Source organism: Sceloporus occidentalis, unplaced genomic scaffold, assembly GCF_023333645.1.
Source record: "Sceloporus occidentalis isolate IW3139 unplaced genomic scaffold, rSceOcc1.0.p SCAF_3, whole genome shotgun sequence".
In the NCBI taxonomy this organism is placed as follows: Eukaryota; Metazoa; Chordata; class Lepidosauria; order Squamata; family Phrynosomatidae; genus Sceloporus; species Sceloporus occidentalis.
Genome location: NW_028316983.1, coordinates 147,136,675 through 147,158,786, shown reverse-complemented (window position 1 = coordinate 147,158,786; position 22,112 = coordinate 147,136,675). Strand labels below are relative to the sequence as shown.

General features: G+C 38.7%; 1 protein-coding gene across 2 annotated transcripts in view; it reads left to right on the top strand.

Moving 5' to 3' along the window:
- The first annotated feature begins 3,509 nt into the window (after positions 1-3,509).
- The window catches only part of LOC149316942 (reticulophagy regulator 1-like), a 57,344-nt gene continuing 38,741 nt past the window's right edge, over positions 3,510-22,112 (top strand). Inside the window, exons 1-3 of one of the 2 annotated variants that reach the window (XM_089516574.1) lie at positions 3,510-3,651; positions 16,719-16,825; positions 17,285-17,315. In XM_089516574.1, coding sequence (XP_089372700.1) covers positions 3,524-3,651; positions 16,719-16,825; positions 17,285-17,315 — 266 coding nt within the window. In that variant the 5' untranslated portion in view covers positions 3,510-3,523. The remainder of the gene's footprint in view (positions 3,652-16,718; positions 16,826-17,284; positions 17,316-22,112) is intronic. The other variant, XM_089516572.1, reaches the window with a different exon arrangement.

Below are 22,112 nucleotides of genomic sequence, written 5' to 3'. Positions count from 1 at the left end.
TTATTTATTTATTTATTATCTATACAAACCCCTTTTAATTTTTAATTTTTTTTTACTGTCTTGAATCACCAACTCATTTTGAATCAATGGCTGCATCAGCACTGGAGAAATAATTCAATTTGACGCTGCTTTAACTGCCATGGCTCAATGCTATGGAATTCTGGGAACTCCAGTCCATTGTAGCATCACAGATCAGGAAGAACAGCAGGCTCACACCACCACAGTTCTACTTCATTTACATGACTATAAATCATACTTCTACAACTTATTTCATCCTATTCATTATCAAAACCCACATATAAGATAAATCTTCCCATCTTATTAACCAGTCTTATGCTGGTACAGTGGGCCCTTTTTATCTACTGGGGTTTGGTTCCAGGACCCCCCGTGGATAACAAAATCCATGGATGCTCAAGTCCCATTAAATACAATGCCCTAGTAAAATGGTGTCCCTTATATAAAATGGAAAATCAAGGCTTGTTATTTGGAATTTATACTTTTTTGGAACATTTTCAAGGCGTGGCTGCTTGAATCCTTGAATAGAAAATCCGTGGATAAGGAGGGCCAGATCTACATCATAGATACTAACCATTTATATATCTTAAACACATAAACACTTGCATTTCTTGCCTACATATCCCATTAACCTAACCTTATTTTAAAATCCACTCTTTCCATTTGCCACCATTCTTAAAACATCCTTGTATATTAATTTATTTTAGCCCATCCTGTCAATTAACTCCATTCATGACTCAAGCAGAGTCTTGTGTTTTCTTTCTTATTCATAACTTTCCCTTTTATAAATGTATGGTGCCTGGACACACCCTTTTGACCATCTTCTAATGCTACCCAGCCAATGCATCCCAGTTTTCGTCTCTGAAACTGGAGGGTATGAAAACATGCTCCACTTAATTTAAAAGACAGCTCTCTGGTCATAAAAACTGGGAACTTTGCTAGTGCAGAAGAACAAATCTTAAGCCACATTTCAAACTGATATTTACATTTTTAGCTACAAGGTGAAGTCAAAGGCTTTCATGGCTGGCATCCATAGTTTTTTTGTGGGTTTTTTGGGTTATGTGGCCATGTTCTAGAAGAGTTTATTCTTGAAGTTTTGCCAGCATCTGTGGCTGGCATCTTCAGAGAAATTTCCCTGAAGATGCCAGCCACAGATGCTGGCAAAACACTTTTAGCTTCGGTTGCCCACACAAACTGTGTCATCAGTTCTCATCTTTCACAGCAGGACTTTGGATGCTATACAGCAAGAGAAGCACTTGGTGCTAGAGCTTTTGTTCCTGGGCACAACATCCAGACAGCAGATTTTGGAACCACATACAGTTGGCCCTCTGTATCCATGGATTCTTTATCCACGGATTCAAGCATCCACGGCTTGAAAATATTCCCCATAAATTGAAAGACACCTTGATTTTGCTATTTTATATAAGGGAAACCATGCCATCTATTCTATTTAATGGGATGTGAGCATTCATGGATTTAGGTATCCATGGGGGTCCTTGAACCAAACCCCAGTGGATATCAAGGGCCCACTGTAGGCCTTGAAACACAGAGAAGCCTTCTGTTTATCTAGTCATTTTTTTAAAAGGAAATAACTCCTGTTATACAAACAAAAAAAGTTTTTCTCTGCCGGTGTTTTTAATAAAAGGTTGCATGTTTTGAACAGGAACATTTGCTCAGATTTGTGTTCAGTGCTGTGTATATTTGTGTCCTGAGGGTAATTCTCTAGTTTATAGGTCTTTGGGCAAGGAATGTTTTGCATGTTCTTCTGAAGCTCCCAAAGAACAACAAAGCATTCAGGAGACTAGAAGGTGGATACAGACAGTTAGGCCCTAAATAGAAATAGATGCCACCCTGGCAGGGAGTAAATCATGGTTCTCAAGAGGCAGCTCCAGTGAGTTGGAATTGATCTCATAGCAGCTTGGTCAGTTCTTATCATAACTCAATGCAACCGTTCATCATTTTAAAGTTAAAACCAATGTGTTGATAGTGACAGTGAGTGGATGAGAAATCGCGGGAGACCATAAGGAAGCTAGCATTTAGCATGGTGCCCTCAGGGACAGTTAGGAAGTCAGATGCTGAGATTCCTCAGATAAATAGTCCACTTAAGTGAAACAGAATCATTTCTGTAAGAATCAGTATCAGTTCTGGGCACCACAATTCAAAAAGGACATTGAGAAACTGGAGCATGTCCAAAGGAGAGCGACAAAAATGTTGAAGGGTCTGGAAACCATGTTCTATGAGGAACGAGGGAGCTGGGGATGTTTAGCCTGGAAAAAAGAAGGTTAAGAGGTGATATGATAGCCCTGTTTAAATATTTGAAGGGATGTCATATTGAGGAGGGAGAAAGCTTGTTTTCTGCTGCTCCAGAGAATAAGATCTGGAGCAATGGATGCAAGCTCCAGGAAATGAGTTGTCCACTGTTGAACAGCCCTTACTGTCAGGAACTTCCTGACAGTAAGGGCTGTTTGACAGTGGAACAAACTCCCTTGGAGTGTAGTGGATTCTCCCTCCTTGGAGGTCTTTACACAGAGGCTGGATGGCCATCTGATGGGGATGCTTTGATTTGGATTTCCTGCATGGCAGAATGGGTTTGGACTGGATGGCCCTTGTGGTCTCTTCCAACTCTACGGTTCTATGATTCTATACAAATTAAAAATGTAAATGTTCGTTTGTTCACAATCTTAAGTCTCCGAAAGGTCTTCACCGATTGCTTTTAAATTTTGACACAACGTTCCATTCGAATACTTTCATGTTTTTATATACCAAATAGTTTTTTTATATATAGATGTCACACCTGTGACAGGTAAAAATATGTTTGTTTGTTTGTTTCTAAAACAGAGCCATGTGTTGGACGTAACAGCAACACACGCTATACTAAATATTCGATCGGCATTGCAATCACCATCAATAAAGCTCAGGGCCAGTCTTTACAATTGCGGTTTAGATCTAGACACGGATTGCTTCTCACATGGACAATTATATGTTGCATCCGCACTGCGGAAATAACCTGGTTTGACACCACTTTTAACCTCCCTGGCTCAATGCTCAATGGATATCTGGGTTGTTGTTGTTTTACTTTTGTGAGGCATTTAGCCTTCCCTGCCAGAGAGCAAATACACAACAACAACAAAACCAGGATTCCATAGTATTGAGCCATGGCAGTTAAAGCGGTATGGAACTGGATTATTTCCACAGTGTGGACAGCATCCTCAGCAACCAGTCCAGGCCTCCTCACACGCCCTCTATTTGTTTTGGACTTCAGATCCCAGAAGCCTCAGCCAACATGGCCAACGGTCAGGAATTATGGGAGTTGTATTCCAAAATAATCTGGCGGACCAATTTGATGACATCCTTCCATCCTTGGCGCCGCCCCCTCCGTCCAAGCCGACCAATCGCCATCCCCGCCCAGCCCCACGGGAGGCTCTGATTGGTTCATGCGGAAAGGTGCGGGTACCCGGATGTCCATTAGAGTGGGCTGCTTCACCCTCCTCTCGCCATTGTCTCCGCTATGGAAGGCGAGGAAGGAGCGTCAGCGACTGTGGCTGCGGAGGAGAGGAAGGAGCCGGCGCCGGCATGGAAGAGGAGGAGGCCGGTCTGCCTCCTGGGCGGCTTCCTCGGCGCCAACCTGCTCTTCTGGTGAGACTCAGGGCCCGGGATACGCGCAGCCTCCGTTGCCTCCCCTCCTTCTCCCCATGCTTCCCCGGATTCTCTCTCTCTCTTCTGGTCTGTTTCTGGGCTATGCTTCGAATGGATGCGGGGGACCTCAGGGGAAAGAGTGCCTCTGAGCATGCGCAGAGTGAGAAATTGAGAGAGAGGCGGGGAGACATCCAAAATAAACTCGGTCCAGAAGGAGTGGGCTTCATAGGAAGGCGTTGAAAGAGCCTCTCCTGGATCTGGAGTCACATCTTCAAAAAGCCTTGCTCCATGTATATATATATATGTATGTATGTATGTATATGTGTGTATGTATGTGTGTGTGTGTGTATATATATATATATATATATATAATATAAAACCATTGCTCCACACACACACACATATTTAATAAAATCATTGGACCAATCATTGCTCCATATATATATATATATATACAGTATATATATATATATATATATATATATAAAATAAAATCATTGCTCCATATATATATAAATATACATAAAATGTAAAATCTTTGCTCTCTCTCTCTATAAAATCATTTCTCCATATATATATATGTGTGTGTGTGTGTGTGTGTAATATAAAATAAAACCATTGCTCTCTCTCTCTCTCTCTCTCTATATATATATATATATATATAATATACAGCACACACATATATATACACACACACACATATATGTTATAGTATATTATATTGGGAGAAAAGTGAGATATAAATACAAAATAAATAAACCTGACCAAGCAGGCATTGGAAGACCCCCTCTTCGGATCCAAAGTAAGGCTTTTTAAACACAATTGCTGCAGATAGATCTGCCTGTCTGTCTCTAGTATTTGGGGAGAAAGGTGGGGTATAAATCCAATAAATAAGTAAATCCAGTCCAGAGAGACTGAAAGTGGGACTCCTTAGGAAGGCTGTGGAAGTAATAGACCCCCTTCTCCATGCTGTAGTAACATTTATTTAATCACTGCTGCATATATATATATATATACACACACACACACACACACAGATTATATTGGGAGAAAAGCGGGGTATAAATCCAAAATAAGCAAACTTGATGCAGAGAGTCTTAAGGGAGGATGAGGACATTCAAGAAAAATATAGGACATGACCAAATAGCAGCTGAAAACACTCATATAAATAAATATTCTTCTTAGTCAGCTCAAAATGGGTATTTTGGATTTCCTCCTGGACAGAAGGCTGAAATGTAGGACATGTCCTGGAAAAAGAGGACGGCTGTGGTTGTTAACTGCCCTCTAGTCAACACTAATTCCTGGCAGCTTTGTGGGTGAGACGGTTCCAAGCCCCCCTGTCCTCTACTGCTCTGCTAAGGTCCTATAAAATGGGGCCTGTGGCCTCCCTGATCAAGTCTTCCCATCTGCCATGTGGTCTTCCTCTCTCTCGGCTGCCTTCTACCATTCCTTGCATCATTGTCTTTTCTAGTGATTTACGGCTCCTTGTAATGTGACCAAAATACAACAGCCTCAACTCGATCATCTTGGCTTCCAAGGAGAGTCCAGGCTTGATCTGTTCAAAGGCCCAACTGTTTGTCTTTTTTGGTTGTCCACAGTATCCTCAGCACTTCTCCAACACCTCATCTCAAACAAGTTGATCTTCTTCTTATCTGCTTTCGTATGCGTGTGTGTGTGTATTAAACTGAGGCCACATCATGAAAAGGCATGACTCATTAGAAAAGACAATAATGTTAGGAAAAGTGGAGGGAGGTAGAAAGAAAGGAAGACCACATGCTAGATTAATGGGTTCAACTAAGGAGGTCAAGGGTATGAATCTGCAAGAGCTGAGAAGAATAGTGCATCTTGGAGATGTCTCATCCACAGGGTTGCCATGAGGCAAGATCAACTCAAAGGTGGTTAACAACAAATCTGCAATATACGCTGTATATAATATTTTCTTTCTCTTGTTTTCTCTCTCACACACACTATATAGACATAGAGCCTTATCACACTAGGCGAACCCCACTCAGAAACAGGATTTAAAAGTAGAAAAACCCCACAAATGCACAAGGTTTTTCAGATGACATTTCTCCCAGACAGAAATAACGTGGAAATAAAGCGAATGGAAAGTGGGCAAAAATGACACCTTTTTTACTTTCAGGAACTTCCTGCTTTATTTTTGCGCTATTTCTGTTTGGCAGAAAAGCATCTGAAAATCATCCTGCATTTGCAAGTTTTTTCTACTTCTAAAATCCCATTTCTTAGTAGGATTTCCCTAGTGTGATAAGGCTCTTAGGCATAGTGTATGCCTTCTCTCTAAACTTGTATAGTCCTTAAAAGCTGGTGGCCTTCACCTTGCTTGATGGTAGTGAAATCCATAATTATGGAGATGTAAGAGACTTTTTCTCTCCCCCTCCACAGTGGGTAGCCACAGATGTCTTCCTTTCCAGCTTCTAGGATAAGAAATGTACTGCTCAGGTAGACTTAAGTCTCTTGTTCCTAAAGCTTAAGCTCTGCCCACCTTGTTATTTTTGCATAACAGCTGCTAGGTATTTTCACAATGCTTTTTATAGTGTATCTCAAGCAAAATCTTCCTTCTCTTTTGTGTCTTGTTTCTAGAATGCGGTTGCATTGCAATATGTTTTCGCATGTACGTCCTGAAAAGAAATAAATAGAAGCCCCTAGGAATGAGTGATGGGAGGCAGGCTTTTGGAAGCCATAGGGGAATAAAGAAATTGCATTAATGAAATGGATTTTGCAAACCACACATTACAGAAGCGGAGTTGACTGTGACTGGATGATGCTAGAGAACATCAAAGGTGCCTAAAGAATGCTTAAAGGGAAGGAGTAGCCAACCCTGACACAGAGAAATTGAAATAACATTGAGAGAGTAGCTACAGGTTGTGCAGGTAATATGGAGCAGTGGTTGCCTTGGGGGGGAATAGTGATTCTTTGAGTAAGGCAGGGACATGAGTGACAATATCTTGAGTTACATGATCCACCTTTCCTGGATTGTAACAAATCCAGTTCATTAATCTGATTTTATTTTTGAAATTACGGAGCTCCCAGCAGGCCTCAGTACATGCCTGGCTTCTTGGGTCATGGGTTGTGTAGGTTTCTCTAGCATGGAGCCATGGCAGTTAAAGTGGTGTCAAATTGCTTTTTTTCTACAGTGTAGATGCTCCCTGGGTCTGTGCTAAACTGTCTGTAAATTATTTTCTAGATTGGAATGAGCTTTGTGTTTCATAGTTTCTATCTTAAATTCCTTAAACGACCAACAGTTTTACTCAGTTTCAGGAAACCTACTACCAGATCTCTGAGATAGTTTTCATTGTGAATTAGACTGGTTTCAGCCCACTTGCATGAATGTTTTTGTTGTGACTTTTCTTCCATCTGCTGGGGGGGGGGGGAGGCTTTAATCAGGTGATTGGCTTTTGTAAATGTCAGGTCCCTGGTGTTTTTCATTAAAGGGAACATCTGCTTTTATAAAGGCATCCAAAGCTGTCAACATTATTTTATTAATAATAATAAAAATTATTAAAAATGGCCCTTCCCCCATGTAATGTTTCTCCTTATAATGAATGAAGTCTACTGATTAAGAGAAACATACCATATATACTCGACTATAAGTTGACCTCATGTATAACTCGAGTGCAGGCTTTGGGGCCAAAATTATGGCTTTTAATACAACCCATGTATAAGTCGAGGGTAAAACCTAGGGGCAAGCAACAAAGGATGTAAAGAATGAAGGAAAGGAAACTGCCAAAGAACGCTTCTGTTTTCCTGTCCAAGAATTCAAAAAGGCCAGTAGTAGCACCACAGTGGAGAGAATAGGGGAGATTGATGTTTCTTTTAGGTTCTCCTAGGATGGACTAAGCTCTTACCTTTTGCCACTCTACTCAGAGAGGGAGATGGATCTTATTTTGAGTTAAGGTACACAGCACTTGCATTGACTCATGGATAAGTCAACCCAGTTTTTTTGAGTCATTTCCCCCCTCAAATTTCTAGACTTATACATGAGTATATACAGTATGTCCCCATTTTTCACATAATTAATGATGTTACCCCTTATTATTTAAATCCCAATTGATTTTAATTTTTTATGAAAGACAGGACTCTGAATTATTTTTCACAATATTAGCAAAATTATAAAAATGATTTACAAGCTGTCATTTTAAACAGGTTGCTTTCAAACTGTCCCAAAACTGTTTTCCTAAACAGGGTTGGGGAACTTGTGAATCCCCAAATGTTACTGGACTGCAGTTCTTCCGCTTTCTCATCATTGGCTATGCTGCTTATGTTTTATGGGAGCTGCAATCTAGCAACATCTGGAAGGCATAATTTAAGAAGTAACATGTTGCTTTTTCAACTGACAATTCCAAGCTCTGGGTTTCTGTATTGTGTAAAACATCAATAGATCTTTCAAGATGAGTTTGCAACTCCCTGGTATTTTAATTGAGGTTGAAATAAGTATAACTTAGGGTTTGTTTAATCTTTTGTGCTTTGTAACAGGACTAGACTTTGGACTGGTAGAAAGTCAGTATTTCAGGTATTTATTAGTATAACCTAGTTTTGTCTGTGCACTGCAGTGAGGTGTGTTGGTAAATCCACACAATGTTGTACTAGCCTGCTTGTGCATATAGGCAGTAGCACCAGTTGGAATCTTCCTCGGATGTTGTTGTTTATTCAAGGAAGATGGGTGGTAATGGGAAGGGAGCAATCTGTGCTGGGCTGCCATTATGGAACTTCCTTCCTTGACAGGTTCATTTGGTGCTGCTGTGGTTGCCTTTCCCAGTGGTAAAAAAGTATTTTCAGATTTTCTTATAATTGTCTCTAGGTTGCACTAATTGATGTTTTAATAACAATTTTGTGTTTTTAATGTTTCTTTTTTCCTGCAAATGTTTCTTGCATTCCTGCGATCATAGATTCTTACACTTACTATAAAGTGATGATTTTCATTAGAAGGACAATATATGACATTCTAAAACAAAAACAGAAGAATAAAGATATATTCATACAGTGGCCATGTTCGGACTGTCATACCACGGCTTATTAAACTGCTGCGTATATGAGCCTTTTGCCTTCCTGGAGCATCCTTGTTTCTTTTTTCATGCAGCTGTGATGAATCCAGGATTTCATACTTCATCCAAACTGAAAAACTGTGGTGATTAGCTTTAGAAAACATTAGTTTCTTTTTAAAGGTTTAGAATAAACAACATATACAAATAGAAAGGGGCTTGGGCTTGCGGCGCACGCACATGGAGGCCACATGTGCCATTCATTTAATGGCAATGCGACTTCTGCATAAACAGGAAGACACATATGGTGCACCCGTGTATGGAGTGGGTGCACCGTACTAACTGCTATCAAACTGGAGCTACTTCACATTCATCCAACCAACTTATACAGAGGGGGGAAAAACCCTCTATATGTATTTCCATACTTCATCCTTCTTTTACCCTTCCTCTCCCTTCCAGTGACTTCCTCACACCCTCTACTATACAGTACATCTCCTCATTTCCATGCATCCTTTCCTTCCCTTTGTACCCATCCTTCTCTTTCTCCGTATCTCCAACATTCTCTACACCTTCAGCTACTTATACCCTCGCTCACTTCCCGCATACCTACTTCTACCACTCATACACTGACTTCCTCCCTTGCCTTTTCTGGTAGAAAACATTAGTTTCTTGAATCAACTTCAGACTGTGCTATAAGACCCAGATTTGTACCATATCTGGTAACTGCCATTTTCCAGTTTGAATGAAAAGTAAAAGAATAGTTCAGGGATTTTGTGGTTCAATGATGGATCTTGCAAAAGTGTTGTGTGTGCAGGCATTATGTTTCTACATATTTTAGCTTAATAAATGGAGGCATGATGCTCTGAACCAGGCTGATGAGGGCCTTAGGATGGAAAAAAACCAATTATTAACTTACAAAAGCTTTCCTGCCTGGTTGCATAGAGATAATTACTACTTGCCATGCGTGTTCCAAGCCTGATTTCAAATACTAGGTAGCAAGTTTCCTCCCATGAATACTTGCATGTCTTTTTAGTGACACACACTTTGGTTGTTTTCAGTAAATATTTGTGATTTGTCTAGAAATGTAAAATTTCCACAAACTTTGGAAGCCATGGAAAAACCCACTTTTCCCCTGCCTTTTTGGAAGATAAAACCAGAAATTGTCATAAAAAATGGAAAATGTAATATTCAGCCTCCTTTTAGTTTGTTCTGTTAAGGACATATCATTTATTATATGTCACTTTGGATAAAATTATTGAAAATGTAGTTAATTCAGAGTATAATTACAAACTGAGGGTTTTCAAATTTTTATTTTTTGCTTCAAAGGCAGTAGTGGGGGGGATCCAAATAAAACATTTATCAGTAAACAATGTCAGTAAAATAGAGAAGAAAATTGTGTCTAGTCAAGCAAACATAATGCATTCGTTTCCACAGAATGAACTGAAAAAAGGAAACCAAGATCAGGAATTACAGTGTTTTGACACTGTACATTTGTTGTTGTTTGTTTGTTTTTAACTGCCCTCAAGTTGATTCCGACTCATGGCAACCCTATGGATGAGACATCTCCAAATCTCCCTATTTTCCACTGCTGTGCATAGGTCTTATAACTCATACCTGTGACCTCCTTAATAGAGTCTATCCATCTTGCATGTGGCTTTCCTCTCTTGATACATCGCTCCCCCTTTCCTAGCATTATTGTCTTTTCCAGTGAGTCATTCTTTGTCATAATGTGACCAAAGTATGACAGCCTCAGTTTTGTCATCTTGGCTTCCAGAGAAAGCATGCCTTTGCACTTTCTTCTTTGCACTTTTTCTGCCTTTGCACTTTCTTCTAGTTTTTCCAGGTCTGTGTTATTTTCTCCTAGTAGTATGGTGTCATCTACAAACCTCAGATTATTGATATTCCTTTCTCCTATCTTCACTCCTTCTCCTCCTGTGTCCAAGCCTGCTCTTCAAATGATATTTTGTGCATACAAGTTGAAGAGAAAGGGTGAAAGGATGCAGCCTCGCCTGACCTCTTTGCCAGTTGGGAACCATTCTGTTTCTCCATATTCTCTTCTAACAAGTAGCCTCTTGTCCTAAGTACAGATTTCTCATCAGGACTATCAGATGTGTTGGCTCTTCCATATCTTTAAGGGTGTTCCATGCTCTTTCATGATCTGTGCAGTCGAAGACTGCACATGCTGATTTTCTTTTCAAATTCGTTGGTGTGCTCCATTAGCCACTGCATGTTTGCAGTGTGGTCCCTAGTATCTCTTCCTTTTTGAAACCTGCTTGTACCTCTGGGTACATAGTTTGGAATAAAAATCTTCCTCTTGCCTAGTTTTTTTAGAAATAATTCTGGAGCACAGATAGATGAAATGTCTTTAACTTTTCATTAATGTGTACACTAAAAGCCCAACATCAGTGTTTTTAAAACCTTTATGTATTATTATTATTATTATTATTATTATTATTATTATTTGTGACACTCCTCTGAGTTTGCTCTATACGAGGCTATTTCCTCCACCCCTTTTTTGTGTGTGGGATTTGTGGAGTTAATTTTGAGTTGACTGGTCTTGTCGCTGAGTAACAAAAAATAAATTTTGTCTCTGTTCATACTTTCTAAGTTCCTTTTAATGGGACAACTTCACAGGTTACTAACTCGCAAAACTGCTGACTACCATGCTTATCTAAAATTACCTGTGTTAGTCATTTGTAGATTTGCAGGAGAAGGGAGGAACCCAAGCTTCCTTGCTGAGTTGTCAAGAAGCATCTTTTAGTTGCCAAAGGCAAGCAGCCATTTGTAAACACATTCTTGTGATCTTCTAAGACAGGAGTGTAAATCATGTGGCCTTCTAGATGTGGTTGAACAGCAGCTTCTGACATTTCTGACCACTAACTTGTGCTGGCTAGGGCTGCTAGTACTTGTAGTACTGGAGGATGACTTAATTTTCATCCCTGTTCTAAGAAGAATTTCTACATGGAAGAAGGCAGGGAGGCAAGAGAGAGATCCAGATGTTCTGCTTTTCCTTTAAACAAGAGGTTAATAATAAAAGAAGGAAGCAGCCAATGTTTGGTGTGAGAAACATAGACATGTATTCTTTCTAATGTTAGGTTTTAGTGAGTCATAGGCCTACAGAAGGTTTGACTGATAAAAAGCCTGTGTATCTTTCATAGCATATGAATACCAGAATACACTTTTTTCCTGTTGGCTGGGAATAATTACAGGGTTGTTCTTTACGGCTGAATGAGTTAACCACATATAGAAAGCAAAGTTATATGATTACCCCCTTTTGCTGTTTTCCATAAGACAGTAAAGTAGTTTTGGAAGATGATCATTTGGGGCAGAGAAGCAGGAGATGAGAAGGCGTACAACTGTTTCCTACTTATGATTTTCCTATCCCAAAAGACATCACTTGAACATTTGTTAACAAGAGTTTCAACTCTTGTTATAAGGGTTTCAAAAGATACTGGAAGGAGAAAATAATCCTTCCTCTGATTTCTTCTATGGGAATAGAGTTGGATTTTGTGGATTGTAATTTAAGTATATCTCAGAAGAGAACATTTCAGCATCCATGACAAACTGCGTTGTAAGAATCTAATTTTTCTGTCTTCATTTTGTTAGTAGTTTTGTTGAGCCCAGATATACCCATGCATAAATGGGGTTTTTAGAAGAAGTTGAAAGTGACTGCTTCAGTCAAAGGAGATGCTATTCTTACAGCAAATGATAAACTGCCTATGTGACACTGGTTGTATCATTCTGGGCTCCAGCAATAAGTATATTAGATTAGACACAAAGCTATTGTAGCTTAAGATGCTAACTTTAGAACTTTAGCCAAAGGATTTGCATGTACCTTTAATTCAATAAACATTTCAGAATGCATTTCTCTAAATCTGATTAGAAGCTATATATACACTTCTTTTATTTATTTGTATTCAGCAGTGCATGTCTTTATGTTTCTGTCATAATTTGCCCTGAACATATGACAAGGTTAGATAAAAAGGAAAGACAGTGGCTGCAGTTCTGCACATAGACTATATAGATCTAATTCACAATAAATGGGATTTAAGCAGCCTAACTCTGAGCATGATGGCAACTCTTCTGTCTACTACTATTCTATTTTCAGAGACAGGCTACACATTATTACACATCACAACAGGGCTGAGCAAGTTGTTGCCCTCCAGATGGTTGTGGACTGATATTCTCATGGGCCATAGCCAGTGTTGAGCAATGATGTGAGTTGCAATACAAGTACATCTGGACAGCCACATGTTGCTGACTTCATTGTTCATTCTTGTTAAGGTAAACCAACACAAGAAAATATTTACTAGATCAATCTGCAAGGTCTATGTAACCCTGCATCCTGCTCCTCAATAGGCCAAGCAGATGCTGATTAGGCAACTTGCAAGAAATACTTCCGGATAATACTGTTTCTGGCTGTTGCTTCCCATCAGCTGGTATTGATTGGCACAGTAACTCTAAAACTGGATAATAGCTACAAATTTACCTAATCTTGAGAAGCCTTCTAAGTTTCTAAATTTCAAAATTAGTTACATGTTAGATAAAGACATCCATTCTTCCCCCCACCCCCTCCTTTGTTTTCAGTCATATTAATTGGTTCATCTTGAATTGTAACCATGTGACAGAGGGAGACATACTTGTCCTCCCCACTTTACATTAAACTTTACATCATTTTATATACCACTATTATGTCTAGCCTCTTTCTCTCCTCTTATCTGTTGTCAAGATCCTGGAACCCGGTAATATTTCTTGATAGGGAGTTGTTCTTTTCTCTCTCTCAACATTATCCTATTTGAAAGGGAGTGCCCAAAACTGTGCACAGTATTCCAAATATGGTTTTGCCATAGATCTGTGTATGAATTAATGTTGCGATAGTCAGTTTCTTTCCCAATGACCCTGGCATGGACTTTGAAGTCTGCCATAAATTCAAGGTGTCTTTTGTTTGGTTGCCTGCCCTCTCTCTATCTTAATTGCCACCATCCTTGGCTTGGAGGGAAGGTAGAGGCAGGCACAGCTCCACCATACCTAGACCCAGAAGCAGATGGAGGACCCTCTCTCATTCCAACTGCCACTGCCCTGGCTGTGGAGGTAGAGAAGAACCAGCAGTATCAGTTGGACTTGACCATCTTCCCCACTGCCGTTCCCTTCTCCTTTTGTGCCATGTCTTTTTACATTATAAGCCTGAGGCCAGGGAAGTATCAAATTAAAAATCTGTAAACCACTCTGAGAGCCTTTGCGACTGAAGAGTATAAATACTCTAAATAAATAAATAATAAATAAGTAATATTTTATCAGTATATATGAAGTTATATTTTTAAATGTTATTTTATTAAGTTACAACAGTCATATGTTAAGATCAATATGCAAAAAAGTTTGGAAATCTGAATATGGTGTTGGGAACTTGAGACAGAGTTGGGTTTGTTCTTTTTCCATGTGTCATTACCAACCTGCCTAATAATTTTCTTGCCTTGTGCTGTCTAGAACTTATAGACCAGACTCCTGTAGTGGCAAGTGACCTATGTAGTAAACCATAGCATTAACAATTTGACAGGCTCTGTGTTCATGTAGAGAGGTACCCAAACTCTTTTGCAAGCAAAAGAGTGATAGAGGAAGAGGAGGAGCCTGCATGCTACATCTGGAGGTTGGCTCTGAGTTTTCCATTTCTTGAATACTTTCCTTTGGGAGAGCCTTGGAGCCAATTCACTATGGTAAGGTTGGCTGCAAAAATTGTCTGTTTGCAATTTGGAATATATCAGGGCTGATGTATATGGCAGCATTGACTCTAGATCTAGTGTTCTACACTCAACCTTGGGAGAGTGATCTATGTGATCGAGCTCCACTGTCATGGACAAATCAGATTTGTCCTCCAAACCTCCACTGAATTTTGCAAGCATGATGGAACAGATTTGATGGTCTTCCCCTAAAAAATTATATATCTAGATGGTTTGCTGCTGTCAGTCCTGCTAAGACCTTCCTCTATATCTAACATGAGGAGATGACATAGCAATGGATATGGTTGGTCTCAAATGTTTTTGGCTAAATTGCAGATCTGTATCAACTCCTCACTATCATGCAATTACTGCATAAATAGCAGAAGACTTGTGGTAAATATCATCTAACACAAGAGAGAAAGCATTTTAGGACCTAATCTATTGTGGTGGCAATGAAGAAAACTTTTCTCCACCATCACTGTGTCTGCACTGTATTGGCCAACAAAGCTGTTTGAAATGGTGAGGGACCACTTTCATGTGGGCCCAGAGAATTCACTACATTATATTGGGAGCGCATTTGGGATGGCTATACACCTCAGTCATATTGAGTGTGTTTACAGACTTGTACAAAACTAAAATATCTATACTAACTCTGCAGTCCTCTGCATGCTTACCTGAGTGCAAGCTCCACTAAAGAGAGTAGTTCTTGCTTTAGATTGAATGGATATTTGAGACTGTTTTATCTTAGATGCTGTGAAGGTTCTTTAGAATTGTAGCCTAGATAAATATTTTAATAGAATTGCTCTGTGCAACTCCTAAATATGCCAACTATTGCAGTAACAAAGTTATAAATAATGCATTTTATGTTCTTAAGCTTCGTTTGGATAAGAAAGTGTTGCATGTATTTCAGTTTATTTCTTTAAGTTCTTTTAGTTATCTGTTCCTACATCTTCAGAGTTTCTGGAAATTTCTACATTTCTTGATTCTTTAGCCTCACGGTTACTTTCCTCCTACAGTTACTTTCAAGTAGTTAATCTCTCTTGCTTGTTAATGAAGATGAGCTGTATGAAAAATAACAATGGAAAAAACCCATACAAGGATGTTGACTTTGGAACTGATCTTGTCACAGTATATGGCACTTAGGGCTCTCCCCATCTTGGGGACATGAGGAAAGAGACAACCTTAGTCACATTCTTTACCTCTAAACTAAGAGAACACCTATAATTCTCAAGAAACAGAGTCAGGTTACTTTCTCAGCACAGTGCTGCCTTTTCCATCCAGATGCCTTCTAGTTTGGTTGGACTACAACTCCTGGAATACACCAGTCGCCATAAGAGGACATCTGGTTTAGATAGGCTAGAAGACCATGTCACTCACATTTCTGTGTTAATGAGCAAGCTTACTGATACTGCAGGTAGTGTTCCTAGTGTGTGTGTGTGTGTGTGTGTGTTATATAGTTAATATTTAGACATAATTTACTACCGTATATACTCAACTATAAGTCGACCTGATGTATAAGTCAAGGGCAGATATCTGGGCCAAAATTATGGATTTTGCCATGACCCATGGGTAAGTCGAGGGTAAAACTTGGAAACTTCTTCATTGTGTGTGTATGTGTGCACAGCAAAAACTACTTTAATTGAGGGTTTTTGCTTCAGTATTTCAACTTTGTTTTCACCCTTGACTTCCCGGACAGCAGCAGTCAGCATGGGAGAGACAAGGACTCTGTTTGTTTAACAGCAATCAGTCCCCCAGGACTTTTTCTGCTTGGCTCAAGAGAGAAAGAAACATGGGGAAATCTGAAAGAGCTGCTATCACATTGCCATACTTACTCATAAATAAGTCGACCTGGGATTTTGGGGTCAATTTTTGGGCATAAATTTTTAGACTTCTAAATGGGTATATAATAATAATACATTTTATTTATATTTTCCCACTTCTCCCGCTAATAAATAGCGCACACACTTGCAAAAGCCAATCTTTTTTGCCAATGTAATTTTAATCTAATCTGTAAATTTCACTAGAAGCGTCAGAGTAGAGTACTTCTTAAAATATCTAAAACTGAGTCTTATAAACAGAAAACACCAGTTGCTCAGATTATGCAGAACAGATGAACTCATAATTGAAAGCCACTTACATTCTATGACAGAATGACTAAGCAGGTTTTTAAATCTTTACCTGGCACTAGAAGTACCTCAATGCTGGTGCCAGACAAGGTTCCCTAGAGAACACATTGATGCTACAGCACAGATGGGCTTTCGGTTGCTCACAATTCACTTGTGCTTTCAAATTGCAAAGCAAGCTTTGATATATTTAGCTCCTGAAAAGGTCTCTCTCTCTCTCTTTTTCTTAGGTTCCTTGCATTAACACCTTGGAGATTATATCATTTGGTTTCACTCATGCTCCTTGGAGTTGTCATGATGCAGATGATGAAGGAGTTGGTGTTGTCTCGACCAAGAGGTAAACTGCAGTATCTGACTCCTGTGCAACTTTTTTATCAGTAACATCTGAAAACCCATGAGTATCCCTTGATCTTCCTAACTATAGCAATCAAATTTCTAAAATAAACTACCTTGAATAGAAAGCTGGTTGCTTGATAGATAATGTATTACTTGCTAAGAAAGGTGTTTCATATTGAGTGACTTTATAGAGTGAAATATTATATTCCATAATGTAGGTATTATTGGGGGGCTTGTACATGTTCACTGGGGGGATTTCTCTCCCGTAAACCACAAAACCATACCTTGTACTTCACAGTATGCAAAAGAATTTTGCAGGTTTTTGCAAGATCCCTTTGCATACTGATTTTCCAGACTAACATGGTTTGAATTATACTTTACAGTTTAACTTTCACAAGAGGATTGGACCAAATGACAAAAATGCCTTCTATATTGAATGATCATCTGTATCTTGTTTCAGGTGCACAATTATGGAGAAGCCTAACTGACCGGTAAGTGTTAGAGACCAACACATACTAAATAATTTATTGTGTTAGTGGTTTATGAATATTAGACCCTTCTCATGGTATTAGGTAGGAGGTGGAGTATAAACACTGCACATTTCCTTACTTGCAGTTTTAGCACTTTTTTCTCCAGTGATTAATTTGTCAAGGAACATGAGTATATCCTACCATGGGAAACATAGAGCTCTGTCAATATTTCCCTGGAAGTTCTTGTTCCTGAACTGAGAATATGACCTAGAATATGTTCTACATGCTGTGTTGAGCTGTGCTGCAGCTTCAGGTTAGAAAGAGAGAGGGAATAGTGACCAAGCCATGTTTTGCATAATTACCATTCTCCTTTTTTGGGAGGGGGGATGCCAAGTAGGAATATCACAGTTCCATGAAATTAAGTTATGATACATTCTAGATCAAAATTTTCATTTCTTAATAATGTCAAATATTTTGTTTCATCTCTGGTGAATTTTGTGAAGAACATTCTGTTTGGTTAGCCTAGTTTGAATTGAATGTTTATATCTACCTCCTTTAATGACTAAAGCGCCAAATCATAGTACTGCACTAGCATATGCAGCACCTACATAACTCTTTTCATTGAATCTCTAATTACTGTTCACAAATTTATTGAATTGTTTTATTTCAGCCCTGCCCTCCCCCAAGCTAATGGAAATTTACTAGGCTTCCATACTTATTTTCTCCCAAGAGTGACACTGTGGAGTAGATTTGATTGAGAGTTCATACTTGGCCCCAAGTCATCCAGTGAACTTTATAGTGAAGAGGAGTCTATCCATTCCAAATCAGAAACTCAATCAGTATACCACCCTGGACTGAATGAGCTGATCATGACCTCTGAATAAGCGGAATTAGCTGAGCTAATAAGATGAATGAGCTGATCATGACCTCTAAAATTGGTAGCAGTAGTACTTTTTGGTCCTGTATATTGCTTACATAACAGCCAAAAAAAGGCAAAATTACACTATATGAGCCAATCACAAGAGCCAAAAAGTGTGCAACCCAATGTGGACTTATAATAGGATAGTTGTCAAACAGAAACCAACCTCTCATGGGTTGCATGCAATATATATGCCAAATAACTGCAGAACATTTTTAAAAAAATTAAAGTGACAGACATATAACATTAACAAGACTTTGGTAGAACTTGCTTCACACATATACTTATTTAGATTCCACATACTCACTTTGACCCAAGTAAAACAAATGGAAATGCAATCACATCAGTATGTACAAAAACATACATCCCAGCAAGTTAGGATACAGTATTACCAACTACTGGTAGAAGCAATCATCAGGGTTATAGAATGCTTTTATAATTACTATAGCTACTTTTCCTAGTGGCTGGAGAAGAATGGATGTTCCATTTTAAAATGTAGTCTTATACATATGACAGATAAATCTCTCTTGACACCCTACTTGTGCCTTGTGCACAGTGTGTGTGTATTTGTCATGTGCCTTCAAGTTGCCTGTAGACTTATGGTGACCTCATGAATTTTATATGGTTTTCTTAGGCAAAGAATACTCAGAGGTGGTTTTTCCAAAGCCTTCCTCAGAAATATAGCCTATAGCACCTGGTATTTGCTGGAGGTCTCCTATCCAAGTACTAAGCAGGGTTGACACTGTTTAGCTTCCAATTCAGACAGGATCTTGTGCTTTTATGGCATTTAGTCCAACTTCTGCATGATACCCTTTTTGGTTTTTTCGTTAAAATGAAGAAGACATACATAATATGAATGTTGTATGAAATATGTATTAGTTAGGGATGTAAAAGTTTGCTCACCTCATTCATGGCAGTGATTGAGGCAAATAATTCATACACACACACACACACACACACACACACACACACACACACACAACTTGAGATAGGTTTCACAGTATGCACTCTTGCCATACATAATCCTTTTCTGCATATTTCTTTTCACACTACACTGTTATAGCATTATGATTCCACCTTGACTTCCATGGCTACTTCCTGTGGAATGATGTTATATAACCATGGATATTTGCACAGATTATCTTGTTTTGTTTTTTTAAAAAAACCTACATTTTTCTACTCATACTTGTGGCAAGAACTTTTGATGCAGCACAGCTTTGTGTTACAAGTTTTCACAGAATGTTGAAAGCTCAAAGTTATTGAGCATGTGTTTCAGGGCAGGGGATTAGTTTGTCTGCATACATACTTACATTATTCTGATGGATGGGGTTTTCATTCCCTCATTTACCTTTGCTTCTTGTGGTAGGAATAGGTGGGATAACTGTGGGTGGTAAGAAAGTGTATTTACTACCTTTTCTAGATATTGTACCTTGTAATTCAGTGATTCTCAAACAGTAGGGCAGGACCCACAGGAAAGGGGGGAATGAGAATTGCTCAAGGGGGAACATGAAACTTGAAGTCTCTGATTCCTCCTATTCCTCCTTCCTCTTGGCAAACTTTTTAATGTGTTAAATTTAGGCATGTGTTGAGTTAAATATTGAATTTACTTAAATAAAAGTGTCCTAATTTGAATGATGTTTCATTATAATATGTTAAAATATGAATATTCATGAGTGTGCAAATAAAAATATGCACTAAATAATTTTTTTTAATTTATATGCTACTTTGAATGGAGGGCCATGTGATGTGCATGTAGATGCAAAGAGGGAGAGGTCCCATAGGTAAAAGTTTGAGTATCACTGTTGTAATTAATTGCAAAAACTTTCTCATAGATCTCTCAAGTCTTCAAAGCTTCTTCTAACAGGGAGTGCAGTCCAGTTTAGGGCTGTTTAAGCTGTGACTGTTCTCTTTAAGTTGTACCCCTGGGCATGCTTCCTAGACTTAGGACATTGCAGTTGCAATATATATGCATTCCAGCTTGGTGTGCAGAAAAGAATAGGGTGAGATTTGTAATGGAGCTCATCATTTAACAAACAATGGAAGTGTAGCGAACACGTGATGGGAAAATAGGCTGCTTTCCCCCCATTTCCCTGCTGCATTCCTATTACTATTAACCATTTTCCATAATACCTTTCCTGAATCTTTCATGATTTACACAAGCCAGTGTTTACTCTTAACTCAGAATTTGAAATCAGCTGTTCATGTCTGTATAGCATTGTTGTATATGAGATGGACAATAGTAGGCCTTACTCGCTCTCAGGTGACCTTGTTGTTTCAGATAAAAAACTCACTCTTTCTCTGCTCTATGGTTTTTTACATAGCTATTATTTCATGATTTTCACTCTTTGCAGGAAGATTTGGAAGAGAATAGTGTTCTTTTCCATAGTGAACTTTGTCATTCTTTCTGTGAATCATTGGAAGTATACCAGTTTGCAGGAGACCTATTTCCAGGCACAGAAGAGGTGCTGGTGCTAAATCTTATATACATACCCCTTTCTTAATATATTTTCCCTCCTGTATCCTGTCTTTTTAACCCATTTTTTTATCCCATCAAGGAATGGGCTAAATTATTGGTAGTTAGTTTGAAGATCCTATAGAGGGCAGCAGAATGTATTTAATATAATTCTTTTTCAGGTGTACGTTTATATGCAAGTAGATCTGTTCTAGGGCATTACTTCTAAAACTGAAAATTTGGTACCAGAGGCAGCAATAATGTGGAAAGAATAGGGATATGTTCCTAGGCTACAAAAAGTAGGGCATTTTGAACATGTTTCAGTAAACCTTTTATCCAAAATTAACAATATGCACATAGGAAATGAAACAAGCAGGTTAGGTAAGCCTTGCATGAATAAACAAAAACTTTTTGAACTTTCTACAGACGACTTGCAAGCTTCTTCCAAAATTCATCCAGACCCCCCCCCCCTTTCAGCAGCCTCAGTTATATTTTGATTTCCATTAAAGACTTAAAGATCGATGCCTTTTCTTTCTTTCTTTTTTAAACAGGCTGATAAGACAGCCTAATCTGCCTTCTCCTTTCCTCTCTGTTTGGGCTGTTCATGCATGCTGAGGAAGGGATTCTAAAGATAGCTGCTATAACTTTGCAACCATGTACAACTAGAGTAGCATTAGCTGATAAGTATCCCATTCTTTTCCAGCTCGACCTTCATTGCACTATTTATTGTAGATACGCTGCTACAAGTCAGCAACTGAAAGTCTGTTTTTCTCCAGTTGTCTTTCACCACCCTCCCAATGCTAATGCTTCTGAAAAGCTTCCAGCTAGACAGAGGACAGTGAAGAAAAGAGGAAGGGCTGGGTGGATAGGAAAAAAGTTTTGTTAAAAGGAGCTTCTTTAAAAAATGCTTTGTTACCTGAGGTATGCTTGTTCTTTGTAGGACAGAGTGAGGAGTTTGCCTCAATTGAGGGTTGTTGTTGTTTTTTAATGAATTTGTTTAAACCTAGAACTCTGCTGTGGCCACAGGCCTTCTTGGAATTGAGTATTCCAACATAGTTGAACATAGTTGACAGCTGGAAAGCTAAACACTTCTGGATTTTTAATAACTTTTTAGAATAAAAAATCTGTTCATCAGTACACATATCTTAATATGTGCAGATAAAAATCAATACATTTCTAAAATGCATACACACACTTTCATCCATTCAAAGTTCATACAATTGGGGAGAAAAATGCTCTGAAAAATGCAGTGTTTTACCCCCAAGGAGGAAACTTGAATAGGAGAGGCTCATTACTAAACTGTATTACCAAAATAAAAACCTAAAAGAAATTTATTTTAAAAAAGAATGGTTTATCCCTAGTATATGCTTTAGGAAAACTAGGTATATTTAACCCAAGCTTTACTGGTAACAATCATTTACAAGAGTGTCCCTTCAAACAAACCCTA